General features: G+C 41.5%; 1 protein-coding gene across 1 annotated transcript in view; it reads right to left on the reverse strand.

Annotated features, from left to right (window-relative positions):
* FYTTD1 (forty-two-three domain containing 1) overlaps positions 1–25,036 on the reverse strand; it is a 47,757-nt gene that overhangs the window by 19,847 nt on the left and 2,874 nt on the right. Inside the window, exons 2-3 of the mRNA XM_070406432.1 lie at positions 19,998–20,126; positions 3,717–3,865 (exon numbers count right to left, since the gene is read on the reverse strand). Of these exons, the coding sequence (XP_070262533.1) occupies positions 3,717–3,865; positions 19,998–20,126 (278 nt within the window). The remainder of the gene's footprint in view (positions 1–3,716; positions 3,866–19,997; positions 20,127–25,036) is intronic.

A 25,036-nucleotide genomic window follows, 5' to 3' on the forward strand; every position in this document is an offset into this window, starting at 1 on the left:
CCATATCTCACTAATGTTTTCTAACTTCTAAGAAACAGTAAGATCTTTGATAAAGGTTTAGGGAAGAAAACATCTGTTGGTGGCGACAGAATTAAAAAGTTAAATAAGAGCCAAAACCGGTTTGGCTCAGTGGATAGAGCGTCGACCTTCGGACTGAAAGGTCCCAGGTTCGATTGCGGTCAAGGGCATGTACCTGGGTTGCGGGCACATCCCCAGTAGGAGATGTGCAGGAGGCAGCTGATCAATGTTTGTCTCTCATCGATGTTTCTGACTCTCTATCTCTCTCCCTTCCTCTCTGTAAAAAATCAATAAAATATATTTAAAAATAAAAAATAAAATAAAAATAAAAAGTTAAATAAGAGATCTAAGACAGTTACGGTTCTTAACCAGAATATGCACACTTAAGGTAATTTAAGGAATAAATGTTCTGAATTTTCTTTCTTATTCTTTTTTCTTTAAATCCTCACCTGAGGATATTTTTTCCATTGATTTTTTAGAGAGAGTGGAAGAGAGGGAGGAAGGGAGAGGATAGGGAGAGAGAAAAACATCGTTGTGAGAGAGACACATAGGTTGGTTGCCTCCAATCAAACCTGAGGTACACATGCCCTTGGCCAGGAATCAAACCCGGTCCATGGGCCGATACTCTAACCACTGAGCAAGCCAGCCAGAGGAAATGTTCTGAATTTTCTTACATATATGTAGTATTTTCATAATCAGAAACCAAAAAGACTAAAAATAGAGGCACAGAACATTAAATTCCTTAGTGGCTTAGATCTATGAAATATAATAGGAGAAAAACGATTTGTGAAACTATTTTAAGAAATGCTTTAGCTAAATTCAAAATAAATTACTCATTGAGTAATTTATTACTAAGTTTTTAGAAAGTAGTTAATTCATGGTAGGTAAATCATTGTAACTCTAATTAAAAATATCAACAAGGGGACAGTTATCTACCCCAAGAGAAATGAAAACCTATGTCCATATGAACTTACAGGTGAATGTTCACAGCTCTGTTATTTACAATATCAAAAAAGTGAAAATAACCAAAAAAAAAAAAAAAAGTGAAAACAACCAAAATGTCCAACTGGTGAATGGATAAACAAAATATAGTATACCCATATAATAAACTATTATTCAATAATTAGAGGTCTGGTGCATGGATTGGTGCACTGATGGGGTCCCTCGGCCTGGTCTGCAGGGATAAGGCTGAAACCAGCTCTCCGACATCCCCCAAGGGGTCCCAGATTGTGAGAAGGCAGTTCCCAGGTGATGCACCCTGGAATTGGGCTCCCTATTCTCTGGTTCCAAGTGCATCACCCAAGAACCACTGCTGCCAAGTGACCATAGCTTGGCAGCTCCTGCGTTGAACGCCTGCCCTCTGGTGGTCAGTGTGTGTCATAGCTACTGGCCAGTCGCTTAGGCTTTTTAAATCTATATTAACAATCTATATTAATAAAAGGGTAATATGCTAATTAGACCAGATAGACCGGGCGTCTTCCAGACGTCCTTCTGGACAAAGCCACAGTGGCTGCGAAGGCCAAGGAGGGCTGGCAGCTGTGGCTGCCAGCAGTGGCAGCAGCAGCAGCAGCAGCAGGGTGATGGGGGCTGCGCCTTCCCCTGATTGGCCCCGTCACCTCCCGCAGAGGGAGGCCAGACTGTGGAGCAGGCCTAAGCTGTCAGTAAGACATCCCCTGAGGGCTCCTGGACTGTGAGAGGGGGCAGGCCGGGCTGAGGGAACCCCCTCCCCGCCACAAAGTATGAATTTTCGTGTACTGGGCCTCTAGTTTATAGATAAAAAGGAACGAAATTCATGCACTGGTGGGGTCCCTAGGTCTGGTGGGAGATCAGGGGTGATCAGGGCCAGGCTGATCAAGGCCCAAAGGCCCTGGCAGGGCTAGGAGAGGAGGTGACTGTCACCAGGCTGGGCGGGGAAGAAACAGATGCCAGACGCCAATGCTGCCCTTGGCGCCCCACCACCCCGTGGTTCCCTACCTTCCCACCCCCCTCCTTCCCTCAGTGCCATGCTGCCACCAGGGGCCTGCTGGCCAGGGGAGGGACAGGGGGAGGGGCCTGGGGAGGTTTTGATCCCCAGTTTGGAACATGCAGGAGGCAGCCAATCAATGATTCTGTATCATCATTGATGTTTCTATCTCTATTTCCCTCTCCGAAATCAATCAAATGTATATTTTTAAAATGCAAGGGTTTTAGAGGAACAAAGGTAGGGCAAGGGAGCTATTGACAAGGGGGCATTTGAGATCTTGCTCTCATTTCAAACAGGATAACATAAGGTGGTCCTCAGGGGGTGACAGGTAAGGAGTGGCAGTGTGTGGAACAGGGTACTTAGGGTTGACGAATGGGCTGTAATGACTGGAAATATCTCTGACAGTGACACTGAACGTGTGTTGGGGCCATCGCTTGGATCATTCATCCCCAAGAGGTTTTGATTACAGACGGGAGGAGAAACATGGAGATAAGCAGGCCTTTCTTAGCCTAGAAGGTGAGGCGGGTGGCAGGAGTGGGTTGCCCTGCTTCCCTACAAATGTAAACACACAGTGTAACTGTACATGGATATCAGTCAGTGGCCAAATCAATGCCCAGCCAGCCCTGGTGGCTGTGTCCTGCCACTCTCTGGCTGTGCTGCGGCACTATTGGCTGGGGAAGCCGAAGCCACATCCCCAAGCGCACTAGTACATGAAGGGGCGGGCAAGAAGCCAGAAGCTGGAAGTCGGAGCTGAGGCAGCCCAGTAGCACTGTGTCCGCCATGGGAACTGGACAGGGAGCAGCTGTCAGTGCAACAGGCTTTGGAGTCAGAGGGGCTGCGCTTCCAGCACGTCACCAGTGAGTCCCCACGAGCCCGCGGCGTGCCAGCTGGGCCAGGCGGGGTCAGGGAAGGCCTTTCCCTCCTGGAGCCATTCTTCCTAGGGTGGCAGCATCAGACTGCTTTTTTTTTCCAGTTTATATTTTTTTATTGGAAAGCAAGCTCTGGACTTGCGGTTCCTGGGATCCCTGGGCCATAGCGTGCACCTCCAGGACTCACTGCACCCTCCACCCCCTCCTCCTACATTGAGCATATGGCCCCTGGTGGTCAGTGCGTATCATAGTGACTGGCTGACCAATAGTTCTAGTCGCTGGGCTTTTATTTTACAGATAAAAAGGAATGAAGTACTGATACATGCTACAACATGATGAACCTCAAACCATTATGGCTAAATGCCAGACTACATATTATTGTATTTATATAAACTGTGTAGAAAAGACAAATTTCTAGATAATCACACAGAAAGTAGATTAGTGGTTGCCTCTGGCAGATGATGAGATATGACTGTGAATGGACATGAGACTTCTTTTTAGATTGATAGAAATGTTCTAAAATTAAACTGTTGTGATGATTTTATAAATATAAATTATTGAAAATTCATTGAATTGTATCCTTAAAACAAATTAATTTTACAGTATAAAATTATACCTTAATAATCTATTAAAAATCACACACACACGGAAAGTCAGGAACCTGTAAAAAATTTTTTATCTTATTTGAGAATGTGAAATTTAGGTATTATTCGTGAGTAATAATGATTTTTATCTCATTTCATTATTTATATAAGCCCAAAGTACTATTTAAAAATCAAAAATACTCTCTCAAGGTCATTCACAAAATATTAGTACAAATAAAGAAAAAGGGTATCAGATTCAGCATTAAGCCATCATCTTCCTACCTTGTCACTTAGAGGCGGTCGATTCATAGGACTAATTCCTTTTCGAATTCCGGTTGTTTTCCTAGCTGCAAGGCCAGTGATAACTCCATAAGGACGTCTCTTCCCAGGCATCATTCTTCCTCTACGGCTCAGATTATTCTTACCAAAACCTGTGGGGGGGCAAGGGGGGGGGGGGGAAGAAAAAATACCAATCAAAGAATGCAACTGAGGGGCACAAAGGTCACAAGATATTCTACAGTATTATTATTTATATATGTTTCTTTTGAATTACATAAAATATCTCATTTTTAAAGAGGCAATTAAGTTGCACTGGAAAGGGTTCTGTTGCAGAAATAAACTATTCCTTTCTATCTCTCTTTTTCTCTCTGGCTTTGCTTTCTTAACAAGATAGCCTCAACTTTCCCTGTATAATATTTTAGCCACTAACTACATGTGGGTATTGAAGATTTGAAAAATGACTAGTCTAAAATGAGATGCAACAAAAGAATGTACAGTGATTCATTAGTAATTTTTATGTGGCTCACATTTTATTTCTGTTGACAGCACTAACCTAAAGTGGAATCACTATCTTTACCTCCCATTTACTTACTACCTTGCAATCTGGCTTCTTCATATTCAGTCCTACTGTATTCAAACTGTTTTTGCTAAAGTCCCCAGTGAGTTCCAATGGAATACTTTAATCTCTGTGACTTGTGACAGTACTGACTTTGCTTTTCCATTATGTATCTTACTTATTTTTTTCTAATTATGAAAAAATAAACATGCTCACTGCAGAAAACTTAGAAACATATAAAGTACAAATAAGAAAATAAGTTACCCATTATTCCACCACCTGGAGATAATCACTACTAACATTCTCTGTCTTCCTAGTCTTTTCTTTATTTGTATATGTACATTTAAAAAGTTAGCATCCTTAGTTTCAACTATTTTTAAGCAATTCCAAAGACTATCACATGAAGTAAATCATAATTTTGTAGTACCAAGTGCTTACAAGGTGGATTGAGTCTTCTAGCAAACCACACTTCATATTCTACGTACTATTCTGCCAGTGCCGAGAGATTGGGACCAGCGCCGGGTGCCGGCAGCGGGTACAAGCATTGGCTCCAGCACCGGCTGCAGGTGCAAGTGGGGCCAGCACTGGCAGTGGGTGTGAGCAGGGCCAATGCCGGCAACAGGTGCTAGAGGTGGCTGCTGGCCCTGATCGCCCCTCAGGAGCAGGGGGAGGTAGAGAAGTCCTGAGGGGCAATTGGGGCCGGTAGCTGCAGCTTGCACCCACTGACGGCACCAAATGATCAGGGATGGCACTGAGCGATGAGGGCCAGCGCTGGGTGCCGGCAGCAGGTGTGAGTGCTGGGCAGGACTGTGGTGCACGGGAACAAAAAATTTTCACTAACTGCCCTAACTGGTTTGGCTCAGTGGATAGAGTGCCAGCCTGCGGACTGAAAGGTCCCAGGTTCGATTCCGGTCAAGGGCATGTACCTTGGTTGCGGGCACATCCCCAGTGGGAGGTGTGCAGGAGGCAGCTGATTGTATCCATCTGGAACAAGTGTTCCAGTTTCTAACTCTCTATCCTTCTCCCTTCCTCTCTGTAAAAAGTCAACAAAATATATTAAAAAAAAATTTTTTCACTAACCACCAGAGGCTCGCCCTGATGACAGCGACCAGTCCCCTGCTTTGGTCTGGCGCCCCCACTCACCTGCTCCACCATCCCACCGCAGCTGACGCCCACCATGTTCCATACACACCCCCTGGTGGTCCGGGCACTTCATAGCAACTGGATGTTTGGTTGTTCCGCCATTCGGTCTATTTGCATTTTAGGGTTTTATATATATAGATACCTACTTTGACACCAGAGTTCAATAAGACAGTTAGGAAAACTTGTTATGATAGATGAATTAGTTATCAATGTATTGCCTTTCAGCTCCCAATTAACTTTATTTTTTTTATTTTTTAATATATATTTTTATTTATTTTTTTACAGAGAAGAAGGGAGAGGGATAGAGAGTTAGAAACATTGATGAGAGAGAAACATCGATCAGCTGCCTCCTGCACACCTCCTACTGGGGACGTGCCCACACCAAGCTACATGCCCTTGACCAGAATCGAACCTGTGACCCTTCAGTCCACAGGTTGACGCTCTATCCACTGAGCCAAACCGGTTAGGGCCCAATTCACTTTATACTGCCCTGCTTTAGTCACTAGAACATTTCTCTTACTGGCTGCCCAAGCTTAAGTTTTGTCAGTAGAGGGCACTGGAGGTACTTTAGAGGAAGACGGAGTTTTTCTTTCAAGTTCCAGTGTGTAACTCAAGGCTTATTCCTGCGGCATACAGGACCCAATATCCTTTCCCCACAAGCTGAGACTATGGTGAGGCAAGAGAGATGCTTAGGGCATAAAATTCGAGTGTGAGTGATGCCTTTGGGGCATCTGTTTAGATTTAATCCCAGGCATCACTATAGTCTGGCCCTAATCACCCCAGTGAATTTAAGTCATATCACCCCCACATATGGCTTGCCAGTAAGTTCCACCACCATGGCAACTCAGTTAGTGTGGAGATCTTCCAGATTTGTTCCTATCTTGGATGCTCTGCTTTAGTACTAAAGGTACTAAATTTATTAATATTTTTATAATCAAAGAAAAAGACAATAAAGTTACAAATTTTTTTTTAATTTTTTATTTTTTTAAAATATATTTTATTGATTTTTTGCAGAGAGGAAGGGAGAGAGATAGAGAGTTAGAAACATCGATGAGAGAGAAACATCGATCAGCTGCCTCCTGCACATCTCTCACTGGGGATGTGCGCGCAACCAAGGTACATGCCCTTGACCGGAATCGAACCTGGGACCTTTCAGTCCGCAGGCCGACGCTCTATCCACTGAGCCAAACCAGTTTCGGCTAAAGTTACAAATTTAAAAATCAAATTATTGCTGCTCAATGTGTGTTTTTCTTCTGAAATTGCAACCAAGCGAAGATTAAGCATGTTGGGGAAACATGTATATTCCAATTAAATTTGTTATTTTTATTTGTATTACACGAAACAGCTACCATTAACTGCGCTAGACTTTGTGCTGAATACTTTAACCTAAATGAGAATTTTGCAGGTGAGCAAAGTGAGGCAAAGAACTGTAACTACCCAGAAGTTCTAGTTAGAAAATGGAGAACAGAATTCAAGTTTGTGTGGCTCCAAAAACTTAACACTTTCCCAAACTATTATATAAAAACTAAAGAATAAAAGCTAGAATATAATCTATGGTATATTCCAAAGAGAAAAAAATATTACAGAAAAAGTGGATTCTAAGCTAGATATTACAAAATAGGCCAAGATTTGAATAGGGATATGACATGAAGTGACAAATACAAAGACACGGGCAACTACAGCACATTGAGAGAAGAGACAGTCTAGGGAAAAGGATAAGAAGAAATGAATGCAGTGGGTTCAAATCAGAGGTCTTTAGGTGGTGATAAAGATTACACCTGACTAGGAATGAGGGGGTCACAGAATTCATGATCAAATTATATCAGTCTAGAAGCAATATCTTAGACTGAAAAGAAAAGGGAGAAGGCAATGAGACCATTTCAGATGCTACTGCAATATTCAAACATGACATGATAAAAGACTGGGTGAGGAACAAAGAAATGCATTTAAAAAAAGGACAAAGATTAAAGAGATGAGGAATCCATTATTATACCAAAATTTTAAGATCAGATGAGAAAGATTAATGAGCAAGTCTCATTAACAAGAATAAAATTGATTAAAAGGAGAAAAATATGGGATAAAGTTCTTTTTCTAGGTACCTCCTATTTCTGACTATTATAGTCATTGTTCCCATACTTGTTAACATTTTCCCTACCATTTCTTTCTCATTGATGGCTTCTTCTCCTCTACGTTCTAGTGAGCCTAGAACATCCATTGCCCCTCCATCCCCTTTCTACCTTTGAATAATCTTCATTAGCTCTATCTCAGTTTTAGCACTCGTACTACTTTTCACTCTTTTATCTGCCATCCTATCCTATATAATAAAAGCCCAGTGACTACAATGGCAGAACAACCAGAAGGACCGCTCAACCGGTCACTATGAGGTGCACTGACCACCTCTTGGTTTCTCCCCCCAGCCAGCAGGCTCCCACTGCCCGGTGGCAAACAGGGAACCAGAGTGGGTGGCAGTGGGGCCGGCGAGTGGGCAGAATGGCTATCCTCTTGGTCCCTCCCCCTGGCCGGCAGGCTCTGATCGTCCGATGGCAAACAGGGACCCAGGGGTGGGTGGCAGGGGATGCAGGCGGCACCAGGCCAAGGCCCCTGCCCTGCTGGTCGCCCCACACACAGAGGGTGACCCATGGCAGGGGCAGGGCCATGAGCGGGCAGGATGGCCGACCTCTTAGTCCCTCCCCCCTGGCCGTCAGGCTCCGATCACCTGCCCTATGGCAAACTTCGAACCTGGGTGGGTGGCGGCGGGGGGCAAGGCCGGCTGCTGGCAGCTAGGGAAGATGGCCCGGATCACAGGCTAGGCCTAGGGACCATACTCGTGCACGAATTTCATGCGCCAGGCCTCTAGTCTATATATATAAAAGGCTAAGTGACCGACCACACGTCTGTACATCCAACTGACCTGCCGGTATATATATATGATGCTCACTGGCAATTTAAAAATAAACATTGTTGCCCTGGCTGGTTTGGCTCACTGGATAGAGCGTCGGCCTGGGGACTGAAGGGTCCCAGGTTCGATTCCGGTCAAGGGCATGTACCTTGGTTGCGGGCACAACCCCAGTGGCGGGTGTGCAGGAGGCAGCTAATCGATGCTTCTCTCTCATTGATGTTTCTGACTCTCTACCTCTCTCCTTTCCTCTCTGTAAAAAATCAATAAAATATATTTAAAAAATAAAAAAATAAAAATAAACGTTGACTCGTGCATGCGTGATACATTTAAAGCTCTCGTTGGTGCCAATCGCACGCATGTGTTTTGATATGTCGTTGTAATTCGTGAATTCAGTTTTTTTCCCTCTGTGTTGTGTCTTGTCAAGCTGTATTTTGTGCCTTTTGGTCAACAAGGTAGAGAGTAAGCAGACACCCTGAGAGGAGCAAAAATGGGGAGACAAAGGAACAGGCCATACACAAAGGAAAAGGAGGAATCACCGGAAGAGGAAGTAAATGAAATGGAGGCAAGCAATTTGTCAGAGAAAGAATTCAGAGCAGTGGTCATAAGAACGCTGAAAAGGATGGAAGACAAATTCAACAACATGTGTAAGAACCAAGAGAAAATGAAGAAGAACCAAGAAGAAATGAAGAATGACATAGCTGCAATAAAGAATACAATAGAAAGCATCAACAGTAGCCTAGAAGAAGCTGAGGACTGTATCAGTGAGCTAGAAGGCAAGGTAGGAAAAAACACCCAAGCAGAGCAGCAACTGGAAAAAAACCGTAAAAAACAGGAGGAGAGCCTAAGGGAACTTTGGGACAACACAAAATAAAAGAATATCCACGTAATAGGGATGCCATAAAGAAAGGAAACTGAGAAAGGAATAGAAAACATGTTTGAAGAAATAATGACAGAAAACTTCCCTGATACTGGGAAGAAATAACTCATACAAGTCCAAGAAGCTAACAGGGTCCCAAACAAGAAGAATCCCAAAAGACCGACAAAAAGACACATCATAATTAAATTGCCAAACACCACTGACAAAGTAAGAATCTTAAAAGCTGACAGAGAGAGACAGAAAGTTACCTATAAGGGATCTCTCATAAGACTATCAACTGATTTCTCAATAGAAACACATCAGGCCAGAAGGGAATGGAATGAAATACACAAAGTGATGCAAAGCAAGGTACTGAATCTGAGAATACTATATGCAGCAAGGCTATCATTCAAAATTGAAGGTGAAATGAGCAGCTTCACAGACAAAAAAGGGCTAAGGGAGTTTATTACCACTAATCCAGCAATGCAAGAAATGCTAAAGGGACTGCTGTGAAAAGAAGAAATAGGAAAGGAAGTAGGAACACAGGCACAAAGAATAAAAATGGCGACAAACAAATACCTACCCATCTATATATAGAAAACCCTAATATGCAAATAGACCAAACGGCGAAACAACCGAACAACCGGTCGCTATGACATGCACTGACCACCAGGGGGCACACTTCGGAACATAGCAGGCATCGGCAGCAGGCAGCAGAGCGGGGAACATGGCGGGCATCGGCCATGGCGGGATGGTGGAGCAGGTGAGCGGGGGGTGCCAGACCAAGGCAGGGCGCCAGTCATTGTCATCAGGGTGAGCCTCTGGTAGTTACTGAAAATTCTTTGCTCCTGCACACCACGGTCCCACCTGGCGCTTGAACCTGCTGCTGGCACTGGACCCGCTCACACCTGCTGCTGGTCCCAATGGCCCCTCAGGGCTTCTCCACCTCCCCCTGCTCCTGAGAGGTGATCGGGGCCAGCAGCTGCCTCTTGTACCTGCTGCCGGCGTTGGAGACGCCACTCACACCTGCTGCTGGTGCCCGGCACCAATCCCGATCACTCAGCGCCATCAGCAGGTGCGAGTGGCAGCTGCCAGCCCTGATCGCCCTGAGGTCTTCTCCACCTCCCCCTTCTCCTGAGGGGCGATCGGGGCAGCAGCTGCCGCTTGTACCCACTGACAGCGCTGGCCCTGCTCACAACTGCTGCTGGCGCCGGCCCCAATCACTCTATGCTGTCAGTGTGTGCGAGTGGGGCAGGTGCCATCACCATGTGGGAGTCGCAGTGGCAGGAGTGGGACTGCCGGCAGACAGGGGACCGGGGGCCACAGAAGGAAGGGTTGGGCAGGGGCATGAAGGATGGGAGGAGACCTGCTCCCGTGCCCACAGCAGCCGCGCGGCCCACAGTTTCTTTCAAGCTGCATGAATTCGTGCACTGGGCACCTAGTCAATAATAATCTTAAATGTAAGTAGATTAAATGTTCCAATAAAAAACATAGGGTAGCTGAATGGATAAGAAATCATGACCCATATATCTGCTGTCTACAAGAGACCCACCTCAGAACAAAGGACTCACACAGACTGATAGTGAAGGGATGGGGAAAAAAATTTCAGGTGAATGGAAATGAAAAGAAAATTAGGGTAGCAATACCTATATCTGACAAATTGGACCTCAAAGTGAAGCCCATGAGAGATAAAAAAGGTCACTTCATAATACTAAAGGGAGCAATTCAACAAGAGGATATAACTCTGGTAAACATTTATGCACCCAATATAGGAGCACCCAAATACATAAAAAAAACTCCTGGAAGATATCAAGGGAGAGATCGACAGCAATATAGTCATAGTAGGGGACTTTAATACTTCACTGACACCATTGGACAAATCCTCTAAACAAAAAAATCAGCAAAGAAACATCAGTCCTACCAAAACCGGTTTGGCTCAGTGGATAGAGCGTCAGCCTGCGAACTGAAGGGTCCCAGGCTCGATTCCGGTCAAGGGCATGTACCTGGGTTGCGGGCACATCCCCAGTAGGAGATGTGCAGGAGGCAGCTGATCGATGTTTCTCTCTCATCGATGTTTCTAACTCTCTATCTCTCTCCCTTCCTCTCTGTAAAAAATCAATAAAATATATATAAAAAAAAAGAAAAAGAAACATCAGTCCTAAATGACTCACTAGATCAGATGGAATTAATTGACATCTTCAGAACATTTCACAAAGCTACAGAATATACATTCTTCTCAAGTGCACACAGGACATTTTCAAAGATAGACCACACGTTGGGACACAGGCAAAGTCTCTTCAAATTCAAGAAGAAAGAAATCATATCAAGCATCTTCTCAGATTACAATGGCATAAAATTAAAAATCAACTACAATAAAAACAATGAAAAAAATTCAAACAGTTAGAGGCTAACTAGCATGCTATTACACAATGATTGGGTTACCAAGAGATCAAAGAAGAAATAAAAAGCATCCTGGTAACAAACGACAATGAAAACACAATGATCCAAAATCTATGGGACACAGTGAAAGCAGTCTTGAGAGGGAAGTTCATAGCTCTACAGGCCTACCTCAAAAAACAAGAAAAAAATGGTAATAAATTCCCTACAACTCAAAGAATTAGAAAGAGAGCAACAAGAAAAGCCCAGCATAAGCAGAAGGAAGGAAATAATAAAGGTCAGAGCAGAAATAAACGACATAGAGACCAAGAAAACAATATAAAAGATCAATAAAACCAAGAACTGGCTCTTTGAAAGGATAAACAAGATTGATGAACCTCTAGCCAGGCTCACCAAGAAGCAAAGAGAGAGGACCCAAATAAACAAAATCAGAAATGAAAGAATTGAAGTAACAACTGACCCCACAGAAATACAAAGGATTTTGAAAAATACTACAAACAACTCTATTCCAACAAATTGGACAATCTAGATGAAATGGACATATTCTTAGAAAAATACAAGCTTCCAAAATTCAATCAGGAAGAATAAAAAAACCTGAATAGGCTGATAACTATGGAAGAAATTGAAGCAATAATAAAAAAAAATCTTCCAGCAAACAAAAGCCCTGGTCCAGACGGCTTTATAGGAGAGTTCTATTAAGCATTCAAAGAAGAACTAAAACCTATCCTCCTCAGACTATTCCAAAAAATTCAAGAGGAAGGCACACTTCCAAGCTCTTTCTATGAAACCAGCATTACCCTAATTCCAAAACCAGATAAAGACACCACAAAAAAAGAACTACAGGCCAAGATCCTTGATGAACATAGATGCTAAAATCCTCAACAAAATTCTAGCAAATCAAATCCAGCATTATATTAGAAAGATCATACACCATGACCAGGTGGGATTTATTCCAGGGATGCAAGGATGTTTCAATATCCGCAAATCAATAAATGTGATACATCACATAAACAAACTGAGATAAAAACCACATAATCATATCAATCGATGCAGAAAAAGCATTTGACAAAATCCAACACCCTTTCTTTTCTTTTTTTTTTTTAAATATATTTTATTGATTATTTACAGAGAGGAAGGGAGAGAGATAGAGAGTCAGAAACATCGATGAGAGAGAAACATCGATCAGCCGCCTCCTGCACATCTCCCACTGGGGATGTGCCCGCAACCCAGGTACATGCCCTTGACCGGAATCGAACCTGGGACCTTTCAGTCCACAGGCCGACGCTCTATCCACTGAGCCAAACCGGTTTTGGCTCCAACACCCTTTCTTGATAAAAACTCTCAGCAAAGTGGAAATAGAGGGATCATACCTCAACATAATAAAAGCCTTAGATGACAAAACTACAGCCAACATCATACTCAATGAGCAAAAACTAAATCCATTTTCCCTAAGAACAGGAACAAGACAGGGATGCCTACTTTCACCACTCCTATTCGATATAGTACTGGAAGTGCTAGCCATAGCAATCAGACAAGAAGAAATGAAAGGTATCGAAATTGGAAAAGAAGTAAAACTGTCCTTATTCGCAGATGACATGATACTATAGATAAAAAAAAACCACAACAAAAACCCAAAGAGTCCATCAAAAAGCTACTAGACTAAATAAATGAATTTGGCAATGTAGCAGGATACAAACTTAACACCCAGAAATCTTTGGCTTTTTTATACACCAATAATGAACTCACAGAAAGTGAAACTAAAAAAACAATCCCATTTACCATTACACCAAAAAAAAATTAAGATACCTAGGAATAAACTTAACTAAGGAAACTACAGGACATTGAAAAAAGAGATAGAGGAAGATATAAACAATGGAAGAACATACCATGTTCATGGACTGGTAGAATCAACATCATTAAAATGTCCATAGTACCCAAAGCAATTTATAGATTCAATGCAATCCCCATTAAAATACCAATGGCATATTTCACAAACCTAGAACAAACTCTCCAAAAATTCATCTGGAATAAAAAAAGAGCTCGAATAGCCACAGCAATCCTGAGAAAGAACAAAGTTGGAGGGACCACAATACCAGATATCAAGCTATATTACAAAGCCACTGTTCTCAAAACTGCCTGCTACTGGCACAAGAACAGACATATAGACTAATGAAACAGAACAGAGAATCCAGAAACCGACCCAAGCCATTACACTCAATTAATATTTGACAAAGGAGGCAAGAGCATACAATGAAGTCAAGACAGTCTCTTCAATAAATGGTGCTGGAAAATTGGGTCAGATACATGCAAAAGAAATGAAACTAGATCACCAACTTACACCATACACAAAAACAAACTCAAAATGGTTAAAGAACTTAAATGTAAGATGGGAAACCATAAAAATCTTAGAAGAATCCATAGGCAGCAAAATATCAGACATATGTCATAGCAATATCTTTACCAATACAGCTCCTAGTGCAATGAAAACTAAGGAGAAAATAAACAAATGGGACTACATTAAAATAAAAAGCTTCTGCACAGCAAAAGAAACCATCAACAAAACAACAAGAAACCCCACTGCATGGGAGAACATATTTGCCAATGTTATTTCAGATAAGGGTTTAATCTCCAAAATTTACTGGGAACTCATACAACTTAACAAAAGGAAGATAAACAATCCAATCAAAAAATGGGCAACGGACCTAGATAGACACTTTTCGAAAGAGGACATACAGAAGGCTGAAAGACATATGAAAACATGCTCAAAGTCACTAATTATACAAGAGATGCATATCAAAACAACAATGTGGTATCATCTCACACCTGTCAGAATGGCTATCATCAACAAATCAACAAACAAGTGTTGGAGAGGATGTGGAGAAAAAGGAACCCTTCTGCACTGCTGGTGGGAATGCAGACTGGTGAACCCACTGTGGAGAACAGTATGGAGTTTCCTCAAAAAACTAAAAATGGAACTCCCATCTAACCCAGTGATCCCACTTCTAGGAATATATCCCAAGAAGCCAGAAACACCAATCAGAAAGGATATATGCACTCCTATGTTCATAGCAGCACAATTCACCATAGCTAAGATTTGGAAACAGCCTAAGTGCCCATCAGTAGATGAGTGGATTAGAAAACTGTGGTAAATCTACACAATGGAATACTACACTGCGGTAAAAAAAGAAGGAATTCTTGCCATTTGCAACAGCATGGATGGAACTGGAGAGCATTATGCTAAGTGAAATAAGCCAGTCAGAGAAAGATAAATACCACATGATCTCACTCATTTGTGGAATATAGAGAACAACATAGACTGATGAACAGAAACAGATCCAGAGACAGAGAAACAGCGATCAGACTGTCAATCCCCAGAGGGAAAGTAGGGGAGGGTGGGGGTAAGTGGAAGAGATCAACCAAAGGACTTGTATGCATACATATAAGCCAAACCAATGGACACAGACAACAGGGGGATGAGAGCATGAGTGTGTCGGGGGGGAGGTTGGGGGTTAATGGGGGGATGAGGACACATTTGTAATACCTTAACCAATAAAGAAATTTAAAAAAAAATACTTTAAAGAATAATAATTAAAAAAAAGGCTAAGTGACTGACCGCACATACGTCCGACTGACCATCTGACCTGACCGACCTACCGGTACATATGATGCCCATTGGCAATTTAAAAATATATGTTGACTAGCGCATGCATGATACATACAAAGCTCTTGCTGGCGCCAACCGCATGCATGTTTTAATTTTATAATATTACTAGAGGCCCGGTGCACAAAAATTGGTGCACTCCGTGGGGTCCCTCAGCCCGGCCTGTGCCCTCTCGCAGTCTGGGACCCCTCGGGGGATGACCCCCTGCTGGCTTAGGTCCACTCCCTGGGGGATGGCCACTTGCCAGCAGGGAGCAGACCTAAGTTGCAGTTGGACATCCTTAGCACTGCTGAGGAGGCGGGAGAGGCTCCCACCACCACTGCTGTACTGGCAGCCGTCAGCCTGGCTTGTGGCTGAGCAGAGCTCCCCCTGTGGGAGTGCACTGACCACCAGGGGGCAGCTCCTGCATTGAGCATCTGCCCCCTGATGGTCAGTATGTGTCATAGTGACCAGTCATTCCCAGTCATTCTGCTGTTGGGGTCAATTTGCATATTACCTTTTTATTATATAGGAGTGCTTGGCCAGCCCGGGTGAGGGGCTGATGGCTGTTTGCAGGCTCGCCACAGCCTTTTCAGTGTGGGGGTTCCCACTGGGGTGCCTGGTCAGTCTGGGTGAGGGGCTGAGGGCCGTTTTCAGGCTGGCTAAGCCCCCCAGCGGGGACCCTCACCCCATGAGGGTGTGGCCATCCTGGGTGAGGGGCCGATGGCTGTTTGCAGGCTGGCCACGGCCCCCAGCCACCCAAACTCCCAGTGGAGGCTGCCTGGAAGCAGGTATCTGGGATTTATTTGTCTTCTATAATTGGAACTTTGTTGCCATGAGCGGAGGCCACAGCCGGCTCAGAGCAGGGGGGAAGCTTGGCTTCCTCCATTGCCCAGGCAACCAAGCCTCCTGCTTGCTCCAGCTCCGTGGCTGCCGGCGCCATCTTGGTTGGGTTAATTTGCATACAGTCGCTCTGATTGGCTGGTGGGCATGGCTTGGGGGTGTAGCGAAGGTACGGTCAATTCGCATCTTTCTCTTTTATTAGTCTAGATATTATAAATACTATTTTGACATAATTTATTACCACACAAATCTTTCTTCTAATTAATTTCCTTTCAATATGCATGAATCAGTGCACTGGGCCACTAGTGTTTCATAAAGACTTATATATAGTGCCCTAATTCTCTCCCTTCTTACTCTCTGTAACTGCCTATGTTCTGAAAAGCACAATGAAGAAGTACTAAAGACATCATTTACTGCAGTGGTTCTCAACCTTCCTAATGCCATGACCCTTTAATACAGTTCCTCATGTTGTGGTGACCCCCAACCATAAAATTATTTTTGTTGCTACTTCATAACTATAATTTTGCTACTGTTATGAATAGTAATGTAAATATCTGATATGCAGGATATATTTTCATTGTTACAAACTGAACATAATTAAAGCATAGTGATTAATCACAAAAACAGTATGTAATTATATATGTGTTTTCTGATGGTCTTAGGCGACCCCTGTGAAAGGGTAGTTCAACCCCCAAAGGGGTTGCGACCCACAGGTTGAGAACCGCTGATCTAATGCAGTAGTCTTTTCTAAGTTTTTATCTATTAGTCCCTCTAGAACAGCGGTTCTCACCCCGTGGTTCGCGACCCCTTTGGCGGTCGAACAACCCTTTCACAGGGGTCGCCTAAGACCATCCTGCATATCAGATACTTACATTACGATTCATAACAGTAGCAACATTACAGTTATGAAGTAGCAACGAAAATAATTTTATGGTTGGGTCACAACATGAGGAACTGTATTTAAAGGGCCAGAAGGTTGAGAACCACTGCTCTAGAACGTTCTCTTCTGTCTTTCCAGAGCACCTTCATTCTCAATACTTCAATTAGTACCTATATGAAGATCCTTTCACATTTCCAGTTATACTACTGTAACAGTTTAAGACTAGCTATGCATCAGAACCACACATGGAACTTTAAAAAATCCCTAGGCCCTACTTCTGCAGATTCTGATTCAGTAGAAATGGAGTGTAGCCAGAACATTGGTCTACTTTATAGAGCTCCACATGTTCAAATAAGGTTGAGAATAATTAGAACTACAGGCAGAATTTTTCATCTTTCCTTTGAATTCTGAGCTTAATCTCTTCGTGAATTTCTTTCACACACATCTATGTGCCTCAATAATTTCTGGAGTCTGATCACTTACATGAAGATATGAGGGGTTTTCTGGGAAATATCATATCACAGCACAGTGTATGCAATCATATTACTGACTCCTTTCTGAAGCAACATACAAATATTCCCGTCTCTTGTACCTCTAAAAGAAATAGCTTTCTCAAACTTTTGGTCTCAGGACCTCTTTATGCTCTTAAAAACTACTGAAGACTCTAAAGAGTTTTTGTTCTGTGGGTTTATGTTTACTGATACTTACTATATTAGAAATGAAAACTAAGATAATTAAAAACTATTATTTCATTAAAACAATAAACCCATTACATGTAGAATAACTTATTTTTTTTTTTTAAATTATCACATGTCATGTAGATCCCAGAAAAGTCTACTGTACATTTATGAGAGTAAGAGTAAAAGTAGTTACAGTAATGTCTTAGTATTATTACAAAACTAGTTTTGACCTGAGGACCCCTCAAGTCTTGGAATTCCCCAGAGTCCATAACAATACTTTGAGAACTGTTGCTACCTATAACCCAGGATATTTAGGATATTTAGATTGTTGGTACCAATATTTATTGAGTGACTAAATTATATTTTGGGCACAATTAAAGAGACTTTACTCATTCATTTATTCATCCATCAAAAATAATTTATTAAGTATATGCCATGAGCTCTCTGTCCTACTTGTGCTCTTACCTCACTGACATTACAATGTGGAAATCTGAACTTTTGCTAACGAGAGCTTAAGACAATCCCATATTTCTCTGCACATTCAGTGACAGCAGCAGCTGTTCTATTTTAGGCCCTGTCACATGTAAGTGGAGAACATACAAGCACAAATTCAATCTTGTAAGATTCTAAGCTGCACCTATATATCATTTATCTCTAGACTCAGATCATAACCTCCAGCTAAAAGTAAGACCTTTTCTTGCCCTAGACGGTTTGGCTCAGTAGATAGAGCAATCAGTCCGTTGACTGTCCTGTGTTCAATTTCCGTCAAGGGCACGTACCTTGATCCCCAGCCCTGGTTGGGGTGCATGCTGGAGGCAACCAATTGATGTGTGTCTCTCTCTGTCTCTCCCGTCCCTTCCACTCTCTCTAAAAATAAGTGGGAAAATATCCTCGGATGAAGATTAACAACAACAAGAACAACAAAAGTAAAACCTTTTCTGATCCTTTATGGACCAGATCCTATTTCATCTCATCTATTAAATCACCACTGATCTTCTTAGACCAACCTCCCTACCTAAAGTCCTATGTAAAAATTTTTTTCTTATAACATTTCTCAATGCTGTGTTTTCTATTCAATCTCTGGTACCAGAAATTCCTTAAGTAAAAGACTGCACTTTTGTATACCCTGAGAACCTGGTCAATTCAAAGTGTTTATCAGGTCTTTAACATACAGTTAGCACAATGAATATATTTCCGGCTTCTATGAACTCTAAAATTATAAAACAAATTATATATAAAACATGGTATACTATGTAATATTTATTTTTAAAATCTTTAAATATAAATCACTGGAGTTAAATATTCATTTGTTATACCTAAATATCTGTCATGAAATGTACTCACTTGGGTTCAGCTGTTCAAGAAATTATTAAAGAATACATTTCTTTGCAGGGTCTAATCTTAGCTACAGACCCTATTTAAAATATATATATTTTGAGGATATGTTGGCATGTTAACTGTTAATCACAGAACTAATTATGTTTGACCTACTGGATATTATTTCTTATGTTTTTCAACATATAGGATAAAAAATTAATTTAGAAGCTAGTTTACCAAACATTTTTTCATATGTATAAAAAAGATCTAGAGTTATAAAATTTTGAATAAAGGTTCATTCTAAAACGCTGATATAACAGCTAAGAATGTTAACTAGTCATATGTAATTAAGTGTTCAGTTACTACCTTAAATCCATTTTGGAACAAGATGGTTATACAAAAATAAGCTTCCCGATTACCAAAAATAACTATACATGTAGAGTTCCAAGATCACTTAGATCACATCTAAAGCAATCAATTCTGGGTGTCACCTTTGGAGAATTCAACAAATCTTAAAGGTCCCAGATAATAAAATAAAGAGTCAAGAAGTCATTTTCTATGCAGAATAGTAGTCTCCATATATTTAAAAGGTTTTCATATAGAAAAGGAAGTACGCTTCCCTTATTCCTCTGTAAAATTAACAGGTAGGGCATGATTTAAATCAAGTCAAGAGAATTTTTTAGTAAACAGCTATCTCCAATAACAAAAGAAGTTGTCTTATGAAGTGGTATGCTCTTTCACTGAATATATTTAAGTTAGAGTTATATAGTCATCCATAAGATAGACTGTTAAAGGAACATCCAAGATGAAGACCTCATGATATGTAAGGTCCTTTACATATCATGGTCATAATTTATAATTTAAATATACTTTAGACTATTTGTATATTGAGGTTTAGAAAAAATTTAAGGTAACAAATTTTTTACCAGATTTTAAAATGAAACAAAAACTTGAGAGTAAATACAAACCCCAAAGGGTACTGATCTATTTCCTCCATGTTTTAAGTATGTACCAAAAATAGTATACTATGAACCCATAAATAAGAGCTCTTTATTCTAACTTGCAAAACTTACCAGAATTCTGTTGGATTCCCCATCGTACTCTCATCCTGAATTGTCGGGCACCACTTTGCTGCAGTCTTCTATTTAGTCGTGGAAAATTCTGCTTCTTTCCTTCCTTTCGATTCAATTTGATGATATCGTCTGTGATAGAGGAAATGCAATGATTATTTACTTTCATTTTAACTTACTGACTCAATTACTCAGTCTCATTTTCTAATTCAGTGGTTCTCAACCTTCCTAATGCCGTGACCCTTTAATACAGTTCCTCATGTTGTGGTGACCCCCAACCATAAAATTATTTTCGTTGCTACTTCATAACTGTAATTTTGCTACTGCTATGCATCATAATGTAAATATCTGATATGCTATATGTGTTTTCCGATGGTCACAACCCACAGGTTGAGAACCGCTGTAGATTTCCATATCCCTAACTTCTTTTCTACTTTGAAAGCACTTCCATAAGAGGGTAATAATGACAAGAAGATAAAAACTCAAATCAGCCAATGCACTTGGACCACTGAAAAAAGATTTTGTTGGAAACTTATACAACTCAACGTTAGGAAGCCAAACAATCCAATTTAAAAATGGACAAAGAGCCGAAATCGGTTTGGCTCAGTGGATAGAGCGTCGGCCTGCGGACTGAAAGGTCCCAGGTTCGATTCCGGTCAAGGGCATGTACCTGGGTTGTGGGCACATCCCTAGGAGGAGATGTGCAGGAGGCAGCTGATCAATGTTTCTCTCTCATCGATGTTTCTAACTCTCTCTCTCCCTTCCTCTCTGTAAAAAATCAATAAAATATATTTTTTTTAAAAAATGGACAAAGGCCCTAGCTGGTTTGGCTCAGTGGAGAGAGTGTCGGCCTGCGGACTGAAGGGTCCCGGGTTCAATTCTGGCCAAGGGCACATGCCCAGGTTGCGGGCTCGATCCACAGTATGGGGCGTGCAGGAGGCAGCCGATCAATGATTCTCTCATCATTGATGTTTCTATCTCTCTCCCTCTCCCTTCCTCCCGGAAATCAATCTATATATATATATAAAAGCCTAAGTGACCAGTTGACTGTTTAACCAATAGCTATGATGCGCACTGACCACTAGGGGGCAGATGCTCAACACACAGGCATGGAAATGTGGAACAGACTGATGAATCTCAGAGGGAAGGGGGGAGGGAAAAGGGCAGGAAGAGATTAACCAAAGATCTTACATGCATACTAGAGGCCCAGTGCACCGATTCGTGCACTGGTGGGGTCCCTCAGCCTGGCCTGCGGGGATCAGACTGAAACTGGTTCTTTGACATCCCCTGAGGGGTCCTGGATTGCGAGAGGGTGCAGGCCAGGCCATGAGACCCCACTAGTGCACAAATCTGTGCACCGGGCCTCTAATAAAAATATATATTTTTAAAAAATGGACAAAGGACCTGATTAGACACTTCTCCTAATACGACATACAGATGGCCAAGAGACATATGAAAAAATGCTCATGGTCACTAATTATCAGAGAGATGCAAATCAAATCTACAATGAGATATCAATTCATACCTGCCATAATGGCTACTATCAATAAACCAACAAACAATAAGTGCTGGTGAGGATGTGGTGAAAAGGAAAACCTTCTGCCCTGCTGTCTGGAACGCAGACTGGTGTAGCCATTGTGGAAAACAGTATGGAGTTTGCTCAAAAAGTAAAAATGGAACTGCCTTTTGACCCACCAATCCCACTTTTGAGAATATATCCTAAAAATACCCCCAAAAAACAATCAGAAAGAATATATGCACTCCTATGTTCATAGCATATGAACTTGGCTATTTACAATAGCCAAGATCTGGAAACAGTCCAAGTGCCCATCAGCAGATGAGTGGATAAAAAAAGCTGTGGTATATTTACATAATGGAATACTAAAAGTCTGTAAAAAAAAAGGAAGTCTTACCCTTTGTGACAGCACGGATGGACCTGGAGAGCATTATGCTAAGTGAAATAAGCCAGTCAGAGAAAGACAAAAACCATATTATCTCACTAATATGTGTAATCTAATGAACAAAATAAACTGATGAACAAAATGGAACCAGAAGCAAGAATACACGAAGCATACAGCTGGTGCCCAAGGAGAGGGGGATGGGAGTGACTGAATAAAGAAGGTGAAGGAAATAGCTAAAGAACATATATGCATACTCCATGGACACAGACAATAATTTGGTAAAGGCCAGGGAAGGGGATGGGGGGAGGGGACTCCTGCAATAATGTCAACATTAAAAAAAGTTTAATAATAAAAAAAATAGCCCGAAGTAGACCTACCAATTAACGAAGATTTCTGTTATCCATACTATTACTTTCCCTGATAAAGGTAGATAAGTGAAAGCCTGTTTACTAGTATAAAAATTACTAATACTTCTTTTCATAATCACAGAAATCTCCAGTTTTTAAAGATGACCAACTTTCAATAAAACCACAGGCAGTCAAAAAATAAATCATTCCATTAAAAGACTAAATGTATAAGTTCATCTCAATTCAGCAAATGTTTATTAAGCATATACTATGTTCAATAAATATAGGTGGCAGACTATGCCTTAACAGAAACAAACAAAAGTAATACATGACTCCTGTTCTCAATTTGATGGAAACAGACATGTAAATAGCAAATACAAAATTAAATATTGTTTTCTGTTCCTCTAGCAAAGTTACCTTATTTTCCTTTCTATACTGCTCTTATTTTCCAAAACACTTTCAAAGTGCCCCAAGGTAATTCCACAAGCCTCACATGGCTGTAACACCACAACAGAACAATGCGAAGATCAGGAAACAATATTTTCTCCAGATTCCCATTTACCTCTGTTAAAAGGAAGTTACTGCCCAGCTGGTGTGACTGGTGCAGCTCAGTGGTTGAGCGACAACCTACAAACCAGGAGGTACAGGTTAGCTTCCCGGTCAGGGCACATGCCCAGGTTGCGTGCTTGATCCCTAGTGTGGGGCATGTAGGAGGCAGCCGATCAATGATTCTCTCTCATCACTGACATTTCTATCTCTCTCTCCCTCTCCCTTCCTCTCTGAAATCAATAATAAAATATATATATATATATATATATATATATATATATATATTTTTTTTTTTTAAAAAAAGGAGGTTACTAGAACTGGGAATAGAGTCAATATCTTTAAAACTATTCATGGTGTAGATGGTTAATACACTTATTGTGGTGATCACAGCAAAAGGTATATAAACGTTGAATCACTATGTTGAACACCTAAAACTAATACAATATTGTATGCCAATTATACTTCAATTATTTTTTAAAAGGTTACTAGAAGCCAAAAATGTTCATTAAAGAAATATCCAAACAATTTCTGCACAGTCCCAACTTCCAATATTAATTCTGATGACTGAAAATAGAGCAAATAAACCAAAGAAATTGAACATGGTCAACAACTTAAAAAAATTTCACAAAATTAATTAACCTCAGGAATTTTCCCCCAAAATACTGCTCTAAACAGTCTATCTGAAAAAAAAAAAAAAAAGGAAACTTATAGGGGTCCTTTCTTATATATTACTAGAGGCCCGATGCACGTAATTCATGTGTGGGGGAAGGGGGGGTCGTCCCTCAGCATGGCCTGCACCCTCTCCAATCCGGGACCCTTCGAGGGATGTCCGACTGCCACAGGGAACAGTCTTAAAGCCGCAGTTGCACATCCCTTTCGCAATCTGGGACCGCTGGCTCCTAACCACTCACCTGCCTGCCAGCCTAATTGCCCATAATCCCTCTGCCTGCCTGCCTACCTGATCGCCCTTAACTGCTCCCCTGCCTGCCTGATGGCCCCTTAATGCTCCCCTGCCTGCCTGATCACCCCTAACTGCTCCCCTGGTGACCTGATTGCCCCTAACTGCTCCCTGCTGGCCTGATTGCCCCTAACTGCCTCTGCTTCGGCCCCCCGCACTCAGGACCCAGATTTCCCTCCTCTGGCCGGCCACAGGTACCTGGGACCCGGGTCAGCTATGGGCGCCCAGGACCCCGGGCAGCTTTGCCTGAGCCTGGCTTTGTCAGGAAGAACATCCAGAATGTCATCCAGAAGATGCCCAGTCTAATTAGCATATTACCCTTTTATTAGTACAGATAGATGATAGATTACCTCATCCATCAGCAATCTTTAAGACTCTTAATCACATTCAAATAAATATTCATATAAAATAATTCATATTCGCCCAAATTACTTCGTTATGTTCTGGAGATTAATCCTTCAACTACGAAAGAGTTAATCAAAGTTAGACACTCAAAAAATGAAAAGGTTTAATGAACATCAGGTACATGTTAAATGAGCATGTTAAATTCTCAGTGAGCAGAAAGAAATAGACACTTCTTTTGAAACACTTTAACAAGGTGCTATTTTTCACCAGAAATCTAAAATCTCAGTGTCTTGAGAGTACACACAAAAAAATGAATTTGGTCTGAGGACCATTAAAAAATAAAGGGGGGGGCAGGGTATAATTTTGATTAACCCAATTAATCTATAATGATAAAAGCATAATATGCTAATTAGACTGGATGTCCTTCCTGCCGGCAGCCGAAGGGAAGCATGCGAAGGGAAGCATGCGTCCTGGGTGCCTGCCAGCGGCCGGAGGTAAGCCTAGTTCCCAGGTGCCAGAGGGAAGCCAGTGCCAGCAGCTGGGGGAAGGAAGACCTACTCTTGCATGAATTTCATGCATCAGCCCTCTAGTTTTAAAATAAAGCAGTATAGAGTATAAACAGAACTAAAAATTAAAAGTAGTAAAACATATCAACTATAAAATTATGTTTAAAAATTTGATCTAAATCCTCCAGTTAAATGAGCTACTATGACAAAGAGGATTATTCCAATCTAAAAGAAGAGAATGGCTTTCTCCTACTCAAGGAGCAGATAGGATAGGTATAAGAAAAAAATACATTATGATGAGCTACTTTTATAAAAAAGTTTCTTCTGTAACACTAGTACCATATATATGGTACTAATAACAGTAATAGTATGAACTGAGTACTAATAGGCATTGTTTTGACATATATTCATTTAATTTTCACATTTCTATGAAATA

Source organism: Myotis yumanensis, unplaced genomic scaffold (assembly GCF_028538775.1).
Source record: "Myotis yumanensis isolate MYYU_CA2020_CCGP unplaced genomic scaffold, mMyoYum1.0.hap1 SCAF_2, whole genome shotgun sequence".
In the NCBI taxonomy this organism is placed as follows: domain Eukaryota; kingdom Metazoa; phylum Chordata; class Mammalia; order Chiroptera; family Vespertilionidae; genus Myotis; species Myotis yumanensis.